Consider the following 16,506-nt stretch of genomic DNA (forward strand, 5'->3'; position numbering starts at 1 on the left):
AGTTTACTGTTTTCTTTCTTCTTTTCTTTTTTAGACAAAATTCATATGAAATGTATGTGTTAAGCATGACAATAGTTTTGCTGGGGCTGGGAGCCTACTTTGTCTTGGCCAATGGGGGTCATAGTCATATGGCTTGGGTTTGGTCGTTGTGTATGGGGGAGGGGGTGTTTTCTTTCAATCTCTCATGAGCCAATAAGCAAGAATGGTGCAGAGTGAATCCAATTATTATTTTAGACCATCTACAGCAACACTTTGCAGGTCAAAATACACTTTCTTTACATGGGAGTAAAAATCCCCATGTAAGTAATAAAACACCTTCCTGAAAGGTAAAATGGTTCAGTGAATGTGCATTCTCTGTTTACGTATTATTTTTAATGACTTACCAGGTTAAAACACTAAAATATATATTTTTCTCTAACTTGTTCATTCAATTTCTTTTACTGTTTCTGAATGTCCTTTTAATAATCACAAAATAACATAATAAGTAGCTGTTAATGAAATTTTCCTCTTAACCTGACAGTTCTACTTTCTTACTAAGAATACAAAGAAGTCATTATCTTTACACATTCTTGTATAATAGACTGAGAAGCTGGACAAAATAAGATATTGTATCTTAAATTATTAATGCGTTGTACACGTTGCTTCTTTACGTTTAAATTGAACAACAGACCCTCCCAACATTATGAGTTAATGAAATAATTAACAGACAAGGAGTTTAAATTTGGGCACAGCATTTACAATGTGATTTACATGGCTTTTAATTTAGGTATCGTAATAAACAGGAAAAGTGTTGTAATAATAACTTTACAGTAATTTAATGTATGTCGCATTTATATCGTTTGTACTGACCATTATCTTCGTGTCCAAACTGAAGGAGGACATTATGTATAGAAGTTGTGCTACTGTGCCTTTAAGAAGGCTCGCCCCTGCCTGAACAACTGTTTTATGCAAATATGACAAGCGAACGTGCCGTCAGCCAATGAGAGGCGAGTTCTAACCGCGGGAGATCTAAATTTCGCGGGATGGAGTTTGGCGCTAAAAAGACTTCTTCCCCAGCTCTTGTCCTCTTGTATGGAGAGAGGAACCCCGGGGTGGACGGACAGCGGTCGTAGACTGGGTCGGATTCCGCTTCAGAGGAACTCACATTAAGTTATAATTCTCCTCTTGAACCCTGATCTCACAGAGACTTGGAAACTTGTAGTGTTGGACTATTAAATGCTGGATGTTTAAAACTGTTAATTTATTTCATCATTTCCTTGTAACTGGTAAGGCAGTTTCCCTTTCCATTTTGTTTCGGGACAAAGAATAACAACATCGGCTAGTCTGCTGAATGCGCCGCCGCATATTATCTTTTGAAAAGCATACGCTTTGCTACACGTGCAACTCGTGTATTTTGAATTTAGTAATTGTATTTTTAAATGCATCTTGCATTTTTTCTCATTGTGTGGACAAAATCGTAATTTTCATTGTAAGCCTGCAACAGCTTGCTAAAAATCAGCAAAAATCATTGGCGTGTTCAGATCACAGCAAACTTCTCCCTTCATTTGACCAATCCGGTTAAATTTACTTTACTTGGGAAAATGATACGGATGCCCAAAGGCGTCTCTCCGGCATCAGCTCGGCCAGCAGTGGTGCTCTCTTGCTCACAGCCGAAGATGAAGGTTTTTTCCACCGGAGGTCTGAAGTCGGACTTTTTCAGCACCGGGCTGTCCAGTCCGTCCAGGATCACGGTACCGGCGGGTTATTTCAACCAGATCTGCAACACCGCGGTGGTTGAACAAAGAGCCAACAGCCTGTATTCAACCCCCCACGGACCCGAGGCTAAACCCATCAGATCATCCTCCGGCCGGTTGCCGGTAAATAATCAAACACACTCTACAAATACAATGTTTTACACTGTTTATAAGAGAAATGTGTTCTGGGAGTTGTGTGCTTGTGGGAGGAATCAGACTTGATTTCCATTGGCATGCATTTGTTAACAGGGCGCTTTCAAATATGTTTTGACGTGATAAGCCACAGAGGGGCCACTATGACTTCTGCTGCCGTTGTTCATGAATGGTGTGTTGTTTTTTTTTGTTTTTTTTTCCAGTGAAGATGTGTGACATCTTTTCACTTGTAACTAGAAAGGACAAAACGCTTTGTATGTATGTATGGTTCGGATGAAGGAGAAATAGGGGGAGGTTTGTGGCCCCTGTCTTGTGAAAAAAGTAGGATGAGGGGCCCTGCCAGTGTAGAGACGTTTGCTTTTACACAGCCTTTAAATGCAGGGGGGCATGACTGAGCTTGTTGGAGATACCTAATGCAAACACATAGTTGTATTCAGTGATTACACCCATAGACAGCTGCTCCATCTGCACCTCTCATTAACCATTACAGGACCTGTGTAACCTGTTCATACAACTGAAGGAGAGAAGGTTGGAGGTCATAACTGAACAACTGGTGTGTTTCTTTGAGAGCTGTTGTAAAAACACAATTTGTTTTAATGTGTAACAGCGTTATATATGTATGTTAAAAGCAAACAGTGAGCTAATTCAGCTCCACACCTGTTATTACTTGTAGTTGGCCATCTTGAATCTAACCAGCAGTCTTAGCTTGTTGTGGATTTGTTCTGCAGTATGACTAAAGAGGTTAGGGGTTAGTGTGTGCAGGGTCTCCAAATCTCATGTTAACCCCCTGCCCTGTGAGCCTGCATCCACTAATAAGGCCTTCAAGAGGATTACTTGAAGGGTGAGAAATAGGCTACCACCTGGCTTATCATATGCCAAGGTGAACGTACTCTTCAAGTCGGTATGGTTACTTGGATTTGTATCTGTCAGCAGGCAGAATTTTCACTTTTAGTGACACATTAGCATGTTACCACCTCTAATGAAGTATCAAGACCACATCATGTGACATACATTTCTTTCTAAGTTTCTATACAGGGATCTGGATGTGATACAGGCTTATATTTGAAATATTATCACACTGATAGTTGCATAATCGATTAATTCTCTATTCTCTGTAATAATTGCTTCTATATTAAAGTCGTTAAAAAGGGGAGAAGGTATTATGGGGGTTATTACATGTTGTAATGTGTATACATGTCTATTTTTTGTTTAGTTCAGTTTAGGTAGGAGGTTTACAAATTCCCTTGATTGTAAAAATGTCCTTTGCACATTTGAGTAATTTAGGAAATCCCATAATTTTACAAAGGAGTGTGCAGTGAAATGATTGCACGTTTTAAAACATCCTGTTTTGCATGGTAATAATACTTAAAAAAAAAGTATGATAGTAAATAAGCAGTATCTTTAGCTTATTCATATTTGCAGACTATTTGGGTTGCAAAAAAAGTAAATTTTTTTGTCATTGACTTGTCACAGCAGTTCTAAAGCATGTTCAGTAATAGATCCTATGTTTACAGGAAATGTTGCATTTCTACATACAGCTCACTTCCTCTGACTTAAAAACACAACAGCCACCACATTTTTAGTTTTTTATAAGCTGGATGCTAGAGCTTGAGTTTCTTTAGTGCAATAATCATATTTTATATAATCTATACTCAGCTTGCCCAATCATACACCAGCTCTAAAAACCCAAAATAAGTTTATATTGTACTAACTGTAGGTAATATAGGGTGCAGAGATCTTAACATTCATGCTAACCCTAGTAAAAGTTGGTGTATCAGTGATGAGTATTCCAGTTTTAACCAGGGTGTGTAGACTGTTATTCTGTCACACTGTTTCCTTTGGGCTTGATAATGATGTAAATGTGTCACAGTATTCAGGGCTCAAAGTCCAGGGAGGCATTTTCTTTGTGTGACTGCTGCTTTTGTGTCAAACCCACTGCTCAGCAGCACTGCAGATGGATATTTGTCTGTTTGAGATGCCACAAAGCTCGCTAGAGTCAAACACCACAGTTTGGCCACAAGACTCCTCTCTGTAATGTTGCCCAGAAACAAAGTCTTTATTATTTCCTTCTTATAACACATGCATGTCCAAACTTTAATGACATGTGTACAATCTGCTTTATGGTTTCTGCTTTTCAATTTGGTGGGAAAACACATTTCCACCATGAGGTTTCTTCTAACTTCTTGTGATGGCTTGAATCACTTCCTGAAGAGTCCCTGTGGTTAATCCCCCCCACCCCTTTCCGCCTCGATCAGACTGATGCTTGGGTGTGACATTTGACATGTTCCCAACTGCATGTATGAACTCTTTCTATCATCTACCATGTTTTACCACAGCCTCAGGCCCATGTTGGCCTACAAGTGTTATAGTATGGAGAGTTTTGCATTTCAAAGCAGCCTGCACACCCCCTTCCCCCGTCAGGAACACATTTGGACAGATCCACTCCTCTCTTTTACCTCCTGAGCCTCAGAAAACAATGCAGTGCAACCATTTTGCATCTTTCACTACACTAGGGTGGGGCACTGGAGAGGTTCTGACATTTTCAGGCATACTGTAACTTGCCCTTGGCTTGGCTTGGATGGAATCTAAGCCATGTGCAGTCTGACCAGCAAGGTTTGTTGGTTTGGGGAGAGGCCTGGCTGCACAAGCCCTTCACGTGATTGTGACTCTAGAGATTTCCACATAGTAGCAGAGATGGCGGGAATTAGCCAAAGAATGTACAGCAAATAGAGGAAGCCCTGTGAAGTGGTTGGGTGTAGTAGGGTGAGGTTATAGCAAACGTGAGTGAGGTGATATTGCTAGTCTTGGAAGATAAAAAGCCAATGTTTTAAACTCTCGCCTTTTCAATTTTCTCTAATAATAGTTGACTTGCTTCACGTTTGAACTGATTTTAAATTTACAGGGAAATCTATACACTTCTAAAATGTCAGAGATTTTAATGGTTGCACTTCTCTCTCCGTGGCATTGAGTGAAAGATGAAATGGTATTTGTGTAATATGGTTGATTCACCAGAGAAATCCCTCATGCAAAAAAAAAAAGAAAAAAAAAAACTCAAGCCCCCACCCTGCCCCATGCAGCTGCAGGATGAAACCGTTGGTTCCCTTCTTACAACATGTCATCATGCTTGCGGCTGACTCAGATTGTACAATTTTGAAAATGTCAAAATGGCGCAGCTTGATTTGCACATTTAGGTCACAAAAATGAAGAAGACCCCACTTTCAAAAGCAAGTGTCGCCCTTTTCCTACTGCGTCTTGACACCCGGGACTGGAAATTGTGCTGACACGTGATAGAGCTTCTCTGTGTTTAAACCACAGCTGTCACTGCTTGCAGACAGTCCAACCAGTATCACATAACTCGTCTCTGCTACACCTGGTGCGAGGCAGCTACTGCCAGGACGTACCACACTTCAATCCCACAAGAGCTCTTATGAAGCACTAACATTTAGCATTTTGTCCTAAAGTAGATGCTCTGTTATGCATCTCAGTGTCTTTTTGAGGTTTCTGTATGGTTTACTGAGGCTGTATGCTGCAGGGTTTTACTGTAATCCACCCACACGCAGCCTGTGCACTTGCAGTGCTGCTCCAGATGTCTCCAGTCAACAGGTGGACATGTCAGGGAGTTCATTGAGACAATGCCTGCGTTCTTATGTCCCTATACTCGGACATCCACACATGGTCAAGTCAATTCACCACCTTTCTCATCTCTGAAGAAGTCAGTTGCCTAAACCTATTAGCTAAATCAGCTCACTAGCCTCGTGGGTACCGCGGTGACAAAAAAGGCTTTGTTGCCAACTCTCTGAAAAGGAATGGAGAGAGGAGGAGGGCGTGAGGCTGCATAGAAAGGTGAGGTCCAAACCAGACTGAACAGATTACCCAGCAGGCTGGAGGACTGAGCTGAAGGCCTATGCTTCACTACCTCTGTCACCAGTGTTTCTTTTTTGTGTGTGTGTCTGTGGAGGCCACGCTATGTGATTGCCTATTAATAAACTAATCCACTGTGAATGTTTGTTGATGTCATTACCGTAACTGTCTTTCAGGAACTCTGGGGCGTCGCCACCTTTCCACAACCCCTAGTTCTTTCTTCCTATCCATCAAGTCCCAGTTTTGTGGCTTTCACTTTTATTATATGGGTCATTGTAAAAAGTAATGGTCATTTAATGATGTTTCATATCGAGGTCCAAAGGTTGTGTGTGTGGGATTTGGACTGAAGCTGCCTGCTTTGAAGTTAATGATGTATTTCAGTTATAGCAAGGTAATCGCGTGTTTCTGTGAAGGGCCAGGAATGGGCAGGCAGAGAGATGGGGGGGCAGGGTGTTTGAGGAGGGGATGGAGCGGTCACTGAGTGATTCCAGGGACTTCCTGGCTCTTGGCAGGCAGTGGGTCAAGAACCAATCACACCCCTCGCCCCAGCCATCCCTATTCGCCCACACACAATCAGTTCCTCTTGAAGTGCTTGGGAAAGTGTGAGGGGGGTGCTTTGTCCCTGCACTTAAGGATTGTTGGCACATTTACGATGCAGCGCTTTTTAACAAACCCCTTATTTAGACCCTTTTGCTTGCATTTGTTTCATGGTCTCGACTTGCCCTGCACAATGCAACTGGACAAGAAAAATGGCTGGTTTGGAATAAATGGAATGATAAACTGCTATCAGCAGACACTGGGAGGCAAAGTTGATTAATTACATTGCAAATACTAAAACATGAGATATACCCTCAGTTTTCATTTGTGTTTTTTCTAATGTGCACATGTCCTTTGCTCTGCAGGCTAAAAGAAAGCTGGATCTAGAAGACCCTCTTTACCTACCAGAGTTCCGCACACCTAAAGACAAAGGCAGCATCTCTGCAAGGATACCAAGCCCACGGAGTGAGTAGGCCCCACTGATGATCTGTGCAGAGGTTTACTGTTGTGTGTTTTACATGTAACATAAAATGTTTAACACTAGGGTTGCATTAAGACCAGCTTTTTTAAGAATAGCAAAGTAAAAAGACTACTAAAATATGTGCAAGAAGATGATTCCTATAAGGTGGTGTTTAATAATCTGAGTCAGGAAGGTCAGGCACAATGCATGTGGGTTGGGAGGGTAATAGGATCTGGTGCTTTAAAGGATTGCACAGTGGATATCGGGACAGAAAGAAGCTTTGTAGTTTGTGGTTGAAGGGCAGCTATAAAGATGGAGAAGGTCCAGCTAAGAGTCCCTGTATGTTTGGGCAAATTCTCTGGTTATGTGTTGCATGCATTGTGCAAGTAGAAGAGTAGTGAAATTATAACTTCTAAGAGCAAAAATAATGCACTCTTCTGTGCAAAGAGCTCTTAGCACAGGAAATTACTTGTCATGGTTATTATCAAACCTTAAAGGTTAAACAGGGAAGGGTTTTACTAAACCTGCTGCTCTGCTATCACTGTGTTTTATCTCCAGGAATAATTGTAGATGTGGCCTTGACACAACAAAACCTGGATGCTTGGAAGATCAATTGAAATGCAGAATTAGTCACCAATAAAATCTGATGACACGTTTATATTGTAGTTTGTTTTCTAATTACACTCTTATCAAGAGCCTGAATGAGTAAATCAGTAAGTACTTTGGACCAGATGTTTAGTGCAGGATATTAAAACTGCACCTTTCGCTTTTATTCCACTCTTTATATGCTGTTTTTGTGTATCTTTGCTCTCAGCTCCAAAGTCTCCAGGTGAACGGACACGGTACGATACCTCGCTGGGCCTGCTGACCAAGAAATTTGTGGGGCTAATTGCCGAGTCTCCTGACGGAGTCCTTGATCTGAACTGGGCCACTGAAGTTCTGGAGGTCCAGAAAAGACGCATTTATGATATCACTAATGTTCTGGAGGGAGTCCAGCTCATCCGGAAGAAATCCAAAAACAACATACAGTGGCTGTAAGTCCAAAGGCAGAGCAGAATTTGAAAGATTAAGACTTAATATTGTGTAATAAGAAGTCATTAAAGGGGAAAATGATTCATGAGTGTGTAAGCTTTCAGTAGACGGCCTTTACTGAGAAGAACTACAATTCAACCCTGATTTTAAAGGAGTCAAATACATTTTTACCTCAAAAGTAGAATTTTTAAACATGGGGTCACCTATTTATACAATCTGAATAAATCTTGTACCTTCACCAGCAGAGGCATGTTAACAGTCAGTCCTCCGAGGGCTACAGCTTAACTCTCAGAACTGGAGTGACATCCAGAAACTACCACAGCCTCCAATGGGGAAAAACCTGTAAACTACAACAATATGAAGGGATGGTGTTACTCTGTGTCCTACAGGCTGAGTTGCATCATGACTTTTCAATCATCAGAAAACTGCATGAACTGTCAACAGTGTAGCTGCCAGGTGGATGGATTTCTGGTTGGATGCAGCAACTAAACTGAACTTCAGTCTCACTGTTTTCTGTCTCCAATTTCAGGTGGAAGATCTTTTCTTCTGCATCTTCAGCCACCAGCTTCTCAATGTTTTGTTTTTTTGTCCTCCTTTCCTTCCCCTTTCTTTCAAACTAATGTAGCTGAAGATGTGATTTTCTTTGAGATTTAAAAGTTTTTTTTAACTCAGTGCAGAGAAAAATAAACAAATTAACTTCAATTAGGTAAAAACATTTTTTTACTGGACTGTCGAATCAACCCACTGCGAAAGAACTGCCAGCTGTCTTGCAGACAGGAATCACACCTCTTTGTTCACAAGTTGTTGTCAGTTTCAGAGTCACAAAAAGATGAGAAATCTAGGGTCAGTTCATGTGCTATCCTGTGGAGAAATATTAATATGTCCTCATATTAATCTGAACCTCAAAGCAGCACCCTCATTAAAATTAGAGCACGATTCAGGTGATTTGTGAGCCAAGCTGATAAATATAGGCAAATACTAAGCAAGTTGATTTAAAAGTGTTAGTGTGTGTTAGCAAGCTTTTGGACCAGTGCAAAAGGAAGATACATTTGTTTGCTACTTGTTTTGCCAGTAAAACCCAAATACTGCACATGAATAAATAAAACTGCAGAGTTTTACATTTTATATTTAGTTTTGCACAAATTCAGAAGCTGTGAAAACCACAATGCTGTGTAATTCTACCCCTGAGCTTGAACTCTTGAGTTCTCTGTTAATATATAACAAGATAGATATATCTTTCTTTGTCATTGTACAATACAGCAAATCAAAAAGTGTCAGTCTTAAGCACTTTTAATGTTGTATTGTACAATGACAGATTGTATAATCTATCTGTATTTTGTTGTATCTGTGTTGTAAATACATCTCAATAATAAAAAATCTTTTAGTTAGTTAGAAAGAAAACTACAGTATATGACTCCTGTGCAATATTACTGAAATGTAATTTATTAATTGCATTATTTTATGACGCTGTTATGACTCCTCTGTGTGAAACTGACGTGGGATATAAAGCACACATTGACATGGCAGTCTGTTTGATCTGAGCAACTTATAAAACACGATGTAATAAGAGTCTTTCTCTTATCTCTGTGTAAAAAGGACTAAAAATAAACACGTCAAAGACCATGAGCCCTAAAGTAGAAACTCACTACAACAGTGAATACATCAGTGAAAAACATTAGAAAACACATTTACTGTCCACACCACTGTAGTTTGAAATTAATCATAGAATTAATTTTATCACCTTTCTGATAAAACATCTAATTAAAGTTCTATTTAAGAGTTACTACATAACAATATGTAGACATATCTGCAACTCATTGGATTTATTCACACTAACATCTACTTTTCTGCCCCCTAGTGGAGATGAGGAGAACTTCTTATGTCTGCAGACAACTGTGAACAACCTGCTTTACAATAGTTTGATTATTTGTCTATTGTGGTTGTGTGTTTCCAGGGTGGGAGATGTATTTGAAGGCGGTTCTAGCGGAGGAGAGAAGGCCTGTACCTTGAGGAAAGAGCTGGGAGACCTGGAAAAAGCAGAGAAGTCTCTAGATGACCTGATTCACTTCAGCAACTTACAGCTCAAACAACTCACTGAGTACAAAGACAGTCAGAAATATCCTTTTACATTGTTCTCTGGTTGTCCTTCTGTGTCCAGTTACACACACACACACTTAATTTATACTGTTGTTACCCTTGACCACATACCGTACGTTGGGCTACGTGACGTACCAGGACATCCGCTCAATCGCTACCTTCAAAGACCAGACAGTCATCGCTGTAAAGGCTCCCGCTGAGACCAAGCTGGAGGTGCCTGATGCTGCAGGGGTCAGACTTTACTTACATCTTTGTACATTTATCTCTAATAATCTCAGTATTTTGACAAATGAATGATTTGATCTCTATTTTCTCGTCTCCTCATAACAGGGCTCATTACAGATCTATTTAAAAAGTAGAAATGGCCCCATAGAAGTCTACCTTTGTCCTGAGGAAGGGCTTGAGGATGCTAGCCCTGTTAAGAGTGTCATCAGTCCTAAAAAGGAATGCCCTCAAAACTTCAACCAACCAGCTGCAGCGCCAGTAGCACAACAAAGTCACAGTGTCAAGGAGGAGCCTGTTGAATGTAAGCTGGTGATTCAGAGGGATCTACCATAGATTTACTTCCTTTAATACTACCTGCACTCTAATCTTTGAATGCAGTTAACTGCTGATGTCGTGGGGCTAATTTAGTGTTTTCAAGTAATGGAGTCAAACATTACACAATAAAAAATGACAAATAGAATTTAAAGGCGATTATGTGGAGAGATGGATTGTGCCATTAAAAATAGCTATAGCTCCTAAATCATAACATGCAATCATCTTTAGAGGAGATAATTCATACATTGTTCTGTTTAACACTATCAGGTTAATCTGCTGAATGTCATTAAGGAGGAAAAAATCCCTCATCCAGCCTCTTTGGAGGTTTGTCTGCCTCTGGTTGGTAGCCCTCCCTAAAACAGCATTCTCATGGATACAGACTTCAGATGTTTTCCTCTGAGCCACTCTCCCAGTCAGGAAATCCCAGCACCTAATGTGCTCCTCATCACTGGAACCAGTTTGGATTTCACCTTTTAATTCTGTTCTACTTGCTCTCAACCCTTGATATTTATTCATCATTTCATGTTCCTTCTTAATACTTGTTCTTTATCTACACCCACTATGTCTGCTTGGTCGGTGAGTCTGGAACAAGAAGTCCCACGCAATCAAACTCTTTGTTCTTCGCCACCGTTGGTGCCGTGTCCAAACAGAACTTTTGGACCTCTGTCCCATACTAAACACAAATGTTCCCATATATGATCCAACTGTGAAGAGTTTTTCTGTCTTGACACAAGTGGCTGGGCATTCGATGACTGATAGGCTTTTGAGCTGGCTCATCAGAAGCTGTATGATAATATGGATATATTTAGTTATGGCTGATATAATGGGTGTGTAAAGTGAAGCCAATCCAGACGTGCAGCCGGTGTGGAGTTAGTGCTTCGCTTTCAAGAAGTCTAATTACAAATCTATGGAAAATTATTCTACCTTTTACCAGGAAACACTTACCTGTATTTTATGGTTTTTGTCATCACTCAAGTTCTTAATTAATCAGAGACATCCTTACTTGTCACATGCAGTTTGAAAAAATAAAATAAAAGTAAAGCTTTAAAGGGTTTCCCTCAAACCAGAGGTGATATGAAGGAGTTTAATTCATTTGTAGTCTATATTTAGTATAATATAGTGGAATAATACAAAAATGGAAATATAATAATAAATGATTAATCAGTAGTTTTGTTCTGTTGTGTCCAGCCATTGAAATACACACTGCTCAAAAATAAATTCCAGCCTCTCCTGTTTTCTTAATTTCTTCATCACAGGCAACATATCTGCTAAAGCTCCAGCCGCCACCTCTAGTTCTTCACTGCTTGACGTGGAGGGCCTGCTGGGGCTGCCCCCCAGCCTGCTTCAGATCACCGAGGACCAGCTTCCTGACACCTCATTCACCTCAGACCCCAACACCCCCTTTGTCAGTTTCTCTCCACCTTTAGACCACGAAGATTACCTGTGGAGCCTGGAGGATGGTGAGGGGGTGTCAGATTTCTTTGACACTTATGATCTTGGGGATTTATTGAAGAGCTGAGATACTGAAGATGGAGGGGAATGGAAATGTTTAAATGAAGGCCTTTGTGGGGCAGGAAATATTACACTATAAAGCCATTACTTTTTTTGCCATGTCTGATAGTACAGGTTTACTCTCACCTACCTTGAAATTTAAGTTAGGCCAAAAATTAGTTAACAGTGTATATTGGCTGCTTTGTGGACAATCTCTCAGTGAGAGAGTCACTCTCTTGTTGGTTTGGCAGCTTTCTTTCAAATCAAGTTGCTCATTTTGTTAACCAGTTTCATTGGTTGACTTTAATGGATGTGTTTTGAATTAGTAGTATGAGACTACTATTGTATTTCTAAGGAAATAACCCAAAATAATTAAATGCAGCTTCTATGTTGTACTTCTGGTGGGTTTTCACTGGTTTGAGGGATTATTGGGGTTTAATTACAGGAATAATTTTCTTTTTCTTCCAAAATGAAAGAAAACTTGTCTGAGAGAAATACAGAATGAAGAACTAAAATCTGTACAGTACAGGTTTTAGTTGCTTTCCTGGACTGTGCAGCTCTCACATGTCAAACGCATGCGGCCAAAGTCCGAGCAGCTGTGAATTTTATCTGTTTCTTGAAGTGTTTTTTTTAGAGATTTAAACATTTGAATTTAATGCTGAAGTTTTTTTCTTGTTTTTTTTTTTTTTTTGGCTTTCCCTCTTCAGTGCAGAGATAAGCTAACTGTCCTGTCCTAACAAAACTTGAAGACGTGTGTTTGTGTGGGTATTTGACAGATAGGGAAATGGGTGTAAAGGTGTGTTTGTGTGTGTGTTTTTACCATGTAGAATAGAAAACTTAAATTCAGAATTTGTCATGTTTCAGGTTGATTTTTTCATTTTATTTTAGTTTATGTTTTTTTGGTATTTGTACATACATTGTTTTGTATTTATACCTATTTTTTAAGAATTGTTGTGACTGTTGATGTGAGACTTGCAGCACTTAATATTTTGTAATATTGTGTGTTTTGTTTGAAGTTGTTAAATAAATACTAAAGCCATTGTTTACACTCAGAATACTCGATCGCTGTTCATGATAACACACTATGGAAATAAATGGGAGGCTGATATCTTCTATGCAGTGACGTGCGGCCAGGGGAGGCAGAGTCATGACAAAGAAAAAAAAACATACAATAAATATTAATATTTTCCACTGATCTGTGTTAAAAATGCATTTTCAGTATGGCACTAACACGTCTTTGACAGTTTATTAAGTAAAAACTGTCAAATTTGAGTATTTCCCGATCAAATCCAGTGCAGAAACCCGGTGGAGGCACTGGCGAGCTGGGCCTCAGCTCTGACTGCCATCCAATATAAACTGGGTTGAATGACACGTGCCGTTTTCTGTTCCTCTGCATATCGCCAATATGAACTTTACAGAAATACTTGTTATACACCATGACTCTCTACAGTCTGTGTAATGTATTTAATGTGTTTGTGAGAGAAATATTCCCGTTTATCGTACAATAAAGTGCAGAGAAAAGTCAGCAGGCGAGGCAAACAGTACTCTGCCTCACCTCAAGGGGGCGCACTCACACCATCACGATGTGAGTTTTGCCAACTTAGCGACCTTTTTTTTGTTTGTTTTTTAAAGCGACTAACGACAAATCTAGCGACTTTTTCAGTATTGGAGACTTTTGTAGACTGATGTATATGAAAGTAGTTTATTCTTCTCAATGAGGAGTGGGTGCTGCTGTCCAAAAGCAACCAGAAGAGGCTTCTGGCTGCAGCAGTAGCTGCATTCAGAGCAGGAGATGATCACCTGTTTCATGACCAGGCTGAAAATTAAACGTTTAAAAGTTGGTGGTGCAGGATGATTTCGCGCTGGCTTACCGTCAGATATTAATGTCTATTAAGGAAGAGTGTGGAGGAAAACAAGTGTTGTGAAATGTCGCAGCCTCCTAATTAGAAAACAACCTAAATATTAATAAAATTAAACTGGAATAAAAGAAAATATTAACCAAAGAATTAGTTTTAGATTTATTAGTTTTGCCTTTTTAAAATTTTTTAGCTTGTCTTTTCGTCCATTTTTGCCTTTCCCATGACATTCCTCTCCACAGCAGCCTCCATGTACCAGGCTATTATGCACAATAGATTATGTCATTTAGCGATTTCTAGCGACTTTTAGGACAGCCAGTAGCTACTTTTCTCACTGAAGAGTTAGTAACAGTGGGTGTGTGAGTGTTATTGAAAGAGGAATGCTAATAGGATATGAAGCATTACCAGTTGCATGCTGTTGAATGAATATTGAAATAAGATGCTCTTTGCAGTTCTTACAATTGTAAATCAGTGCCTCACCAACCATAAACTTCACCGCATGTCACTGCTTCTATGTGCAACAAAAACAACCCCAAAACTAAGGGTCAACAGACTAAAATCAAAGTGAGAAGAAATATTTGAAGTCAATAAGGCTATGACTGCAGATGATATTGATCCAGTTTAAAAGAAAATGGTATTCTCTGTGGAGAAACAATGAGTTGACAGAGGAAGGGTAACAATGAAACTGAAGGATTTACATATAAACATAATTAAAACAAGCTGACATAAATCACCCATCATTCTTTGTGAGCTGGTTGCTTTGGAAACAAGCTCATAAAAAGGAGAAATAGGGAGTCAGGGTTCAATCAGTCATGATCAAACTTAATGCATTCTGGGAAACTAAGACACTGACAATAATATCTATTACTATTTTTAACTTTTTGTTCAATTTTACATGCAACTATTAAGTCTCTGTGTATATAAGACAGCGTAGCATCCAGTGAAAGTTCATTAATAAGCTTTTAAATGTTCTGCAAGTTATTCCTTAAGTAATGTAAAACACAACTCAAGGTTATGGTACCTTGACATTTAAAGCTTGTGTATGTAGGAATAACAAACTTTGCTTCTGGACCAGTCTGTTCAGTGTATATTAACCTATGTTGCACATAGCACCTCCTGTTTAACAAGGCATCATAAAAAGAAATGTCAGGCAATGTTACACACAACAGTGACTGTGTGTTTTATGTGCTAGCAAATAGCAGGTCAGCTCACTTCTGTTACAGCACACCTTGACAACAAGCTACAATGACAACAAGGAACAGAAGTAAGTATTGTTTGCCAAATGCTAAATTGCCATAATGAAAAAAATGCCTCTGTGTTCAGTCCTCACATACATGAGGTAATTACACACATCAGCCAATACACAAAACATGAGCAGGACTAGTTTATTGACTGTGAACTGTGTTTGAAGTGACTGGCAAAAAGTGATTAAAGATGCGTTTACAGTTCAGCTGAACAGATACTATATTGATAAACAAGTGGGGAATGTAGTTCCTGAGAAACTGAATTCAAGAACAAGCTTGAAAACCTGTTCCTATGTTGAAAAACATTTTGTTGCCATACCTACTGAACCAACAGGGACAGTATGACTTATTTCTGTCAGTGTGTGCTTGGGGGTGGAGCTGATAGGAAGAGTAATTATGTTGCCAGCTGAGATATAAAGTCATAGAAAACATGTAAAATGGCAATGGTAAGATCAATGAGTACGTATTTTTCCAAAGCAGATGTTTTTCTGTTTTTGAGCATATTCTTGAAGCTGATTGTATTTCGTAGAGGCCCTGTTCAATACACACCATGCTTTTTGCTTCAGTGTGAAACAGAATTACAGTGCTAAACAGTAAATCTATACCCCCCTCCTCCAGTTCTCTTATTTGCTGTCATCTGTGTTGACCAGAAGAGAGGTAATTTTACGATAAGCCTGGGCCTTCCGCTTTGACAAGGGTAGTAAATTAATAGCAGGACCAGAGGAGCTGAGTCAACAAGCACTGCGATGCAGGAGAGAAAGATTTCTTTTTTCTGTTTTTGGGAGGGTGGGGGCAAGGAATTGTTGTCGGAGGAACCTGTACTTCTGCCATGGGGTGTGCTGGGAAGCAGCAAGGAAATCCTGGCAGCTGTACTCTTTACTGGAAGATGCTGTAATGACCTCTGTACTGTGTGCGTCACAGAGAACCTCACTTCCTCACAGCCAAACACTCCTCAGCTCACAGCCTGACCAGATGAAGTTCTGCAAAGAAATGATTAAAATAAGTTATCCTCGAGAGCTGCTGTCCTGCAGATTGAGATATTTCTTTGCTTTAACACCCATGATTAAAATGAATGGGTCATTCTGCAGGACAGCAGCCCTCCAGGATCAAAGTTTGACATACCTGTTGTAAAGAAAGAGTAAAAGTAAAAGAGAGATAAAAGTCCTTACTCAAGACTCACTTCCTTGCACTGCTTTTGAACAATGTTGAGCTTGACTTTTTTTTCTTTTCTGCTTTTATTCGGATCTTACGTCATTTGTTTTTACTGATTTTATTGTTTTACTGTGTAGTTATTGTGTTGTTTATCACTGTGGACAGCTAGCGTTGGCGTAAACGTACTATACAAATAAACTTGAAAACTTGAAGCAATGGCACAAGTGTGTTTGCTGATATACAAGGATATAATGTAGGCGCAGCATGTAGTGTGAAGAAAGGAAAAAGGTGGAGACAAAAAGGGAAAATGTTAAATGAGTCATGTAGTTTGTATACACAAGCAATGAAGC

General features: G+C 39.6%; 1 protein-coding gene across 1 annotated transcript; it reads left to right on the forward strand.

The window, feature by feature from the left end:
- Positions 1-1,067: 1,067 nt before the first annotated feature.
- e2f2 (E2F transcription factor 2) lies at positions 1,068-12,944 on the forward strand. The gene is made up of 7 exons (XM_041971121.1): positions 1,068-1,856; positions 6,650-6,749; positions 7,559-7,778; positions 9,731-9,892; positions 9,990-10,104; positions 10,204-10,399; positions 11,670-12,944. Exons 1-7 carry the CDS (start codon positions 1,581-1,583, stop codon positions 11,930-11,932), a joined length of 1,332 nt encoding a protein of 443 aa, XP_041827055.1. The 5' UTR covers positions 1,068-1,580; the 3' UTR covers positions 11,933-12,944.
- Positions 12,945-16,506: the final 3,562 nt, after the last annotated feature.

This window comes from Melanotaenia boesemani, chromosome 20 (genome assembly GCF_017639745.1).
Source record: "Melanotaenia boesemani isolate fMelBoe1 chromosome 20, fMelBoe1.pri, whole genome shotgun sequence".
NCBI lineage: Eukaryota > Metazoa > Chordata > Actinopteri > Atheriniformes > Melanotaeniidae > Melanotaenia > Melanotaenia boesemani.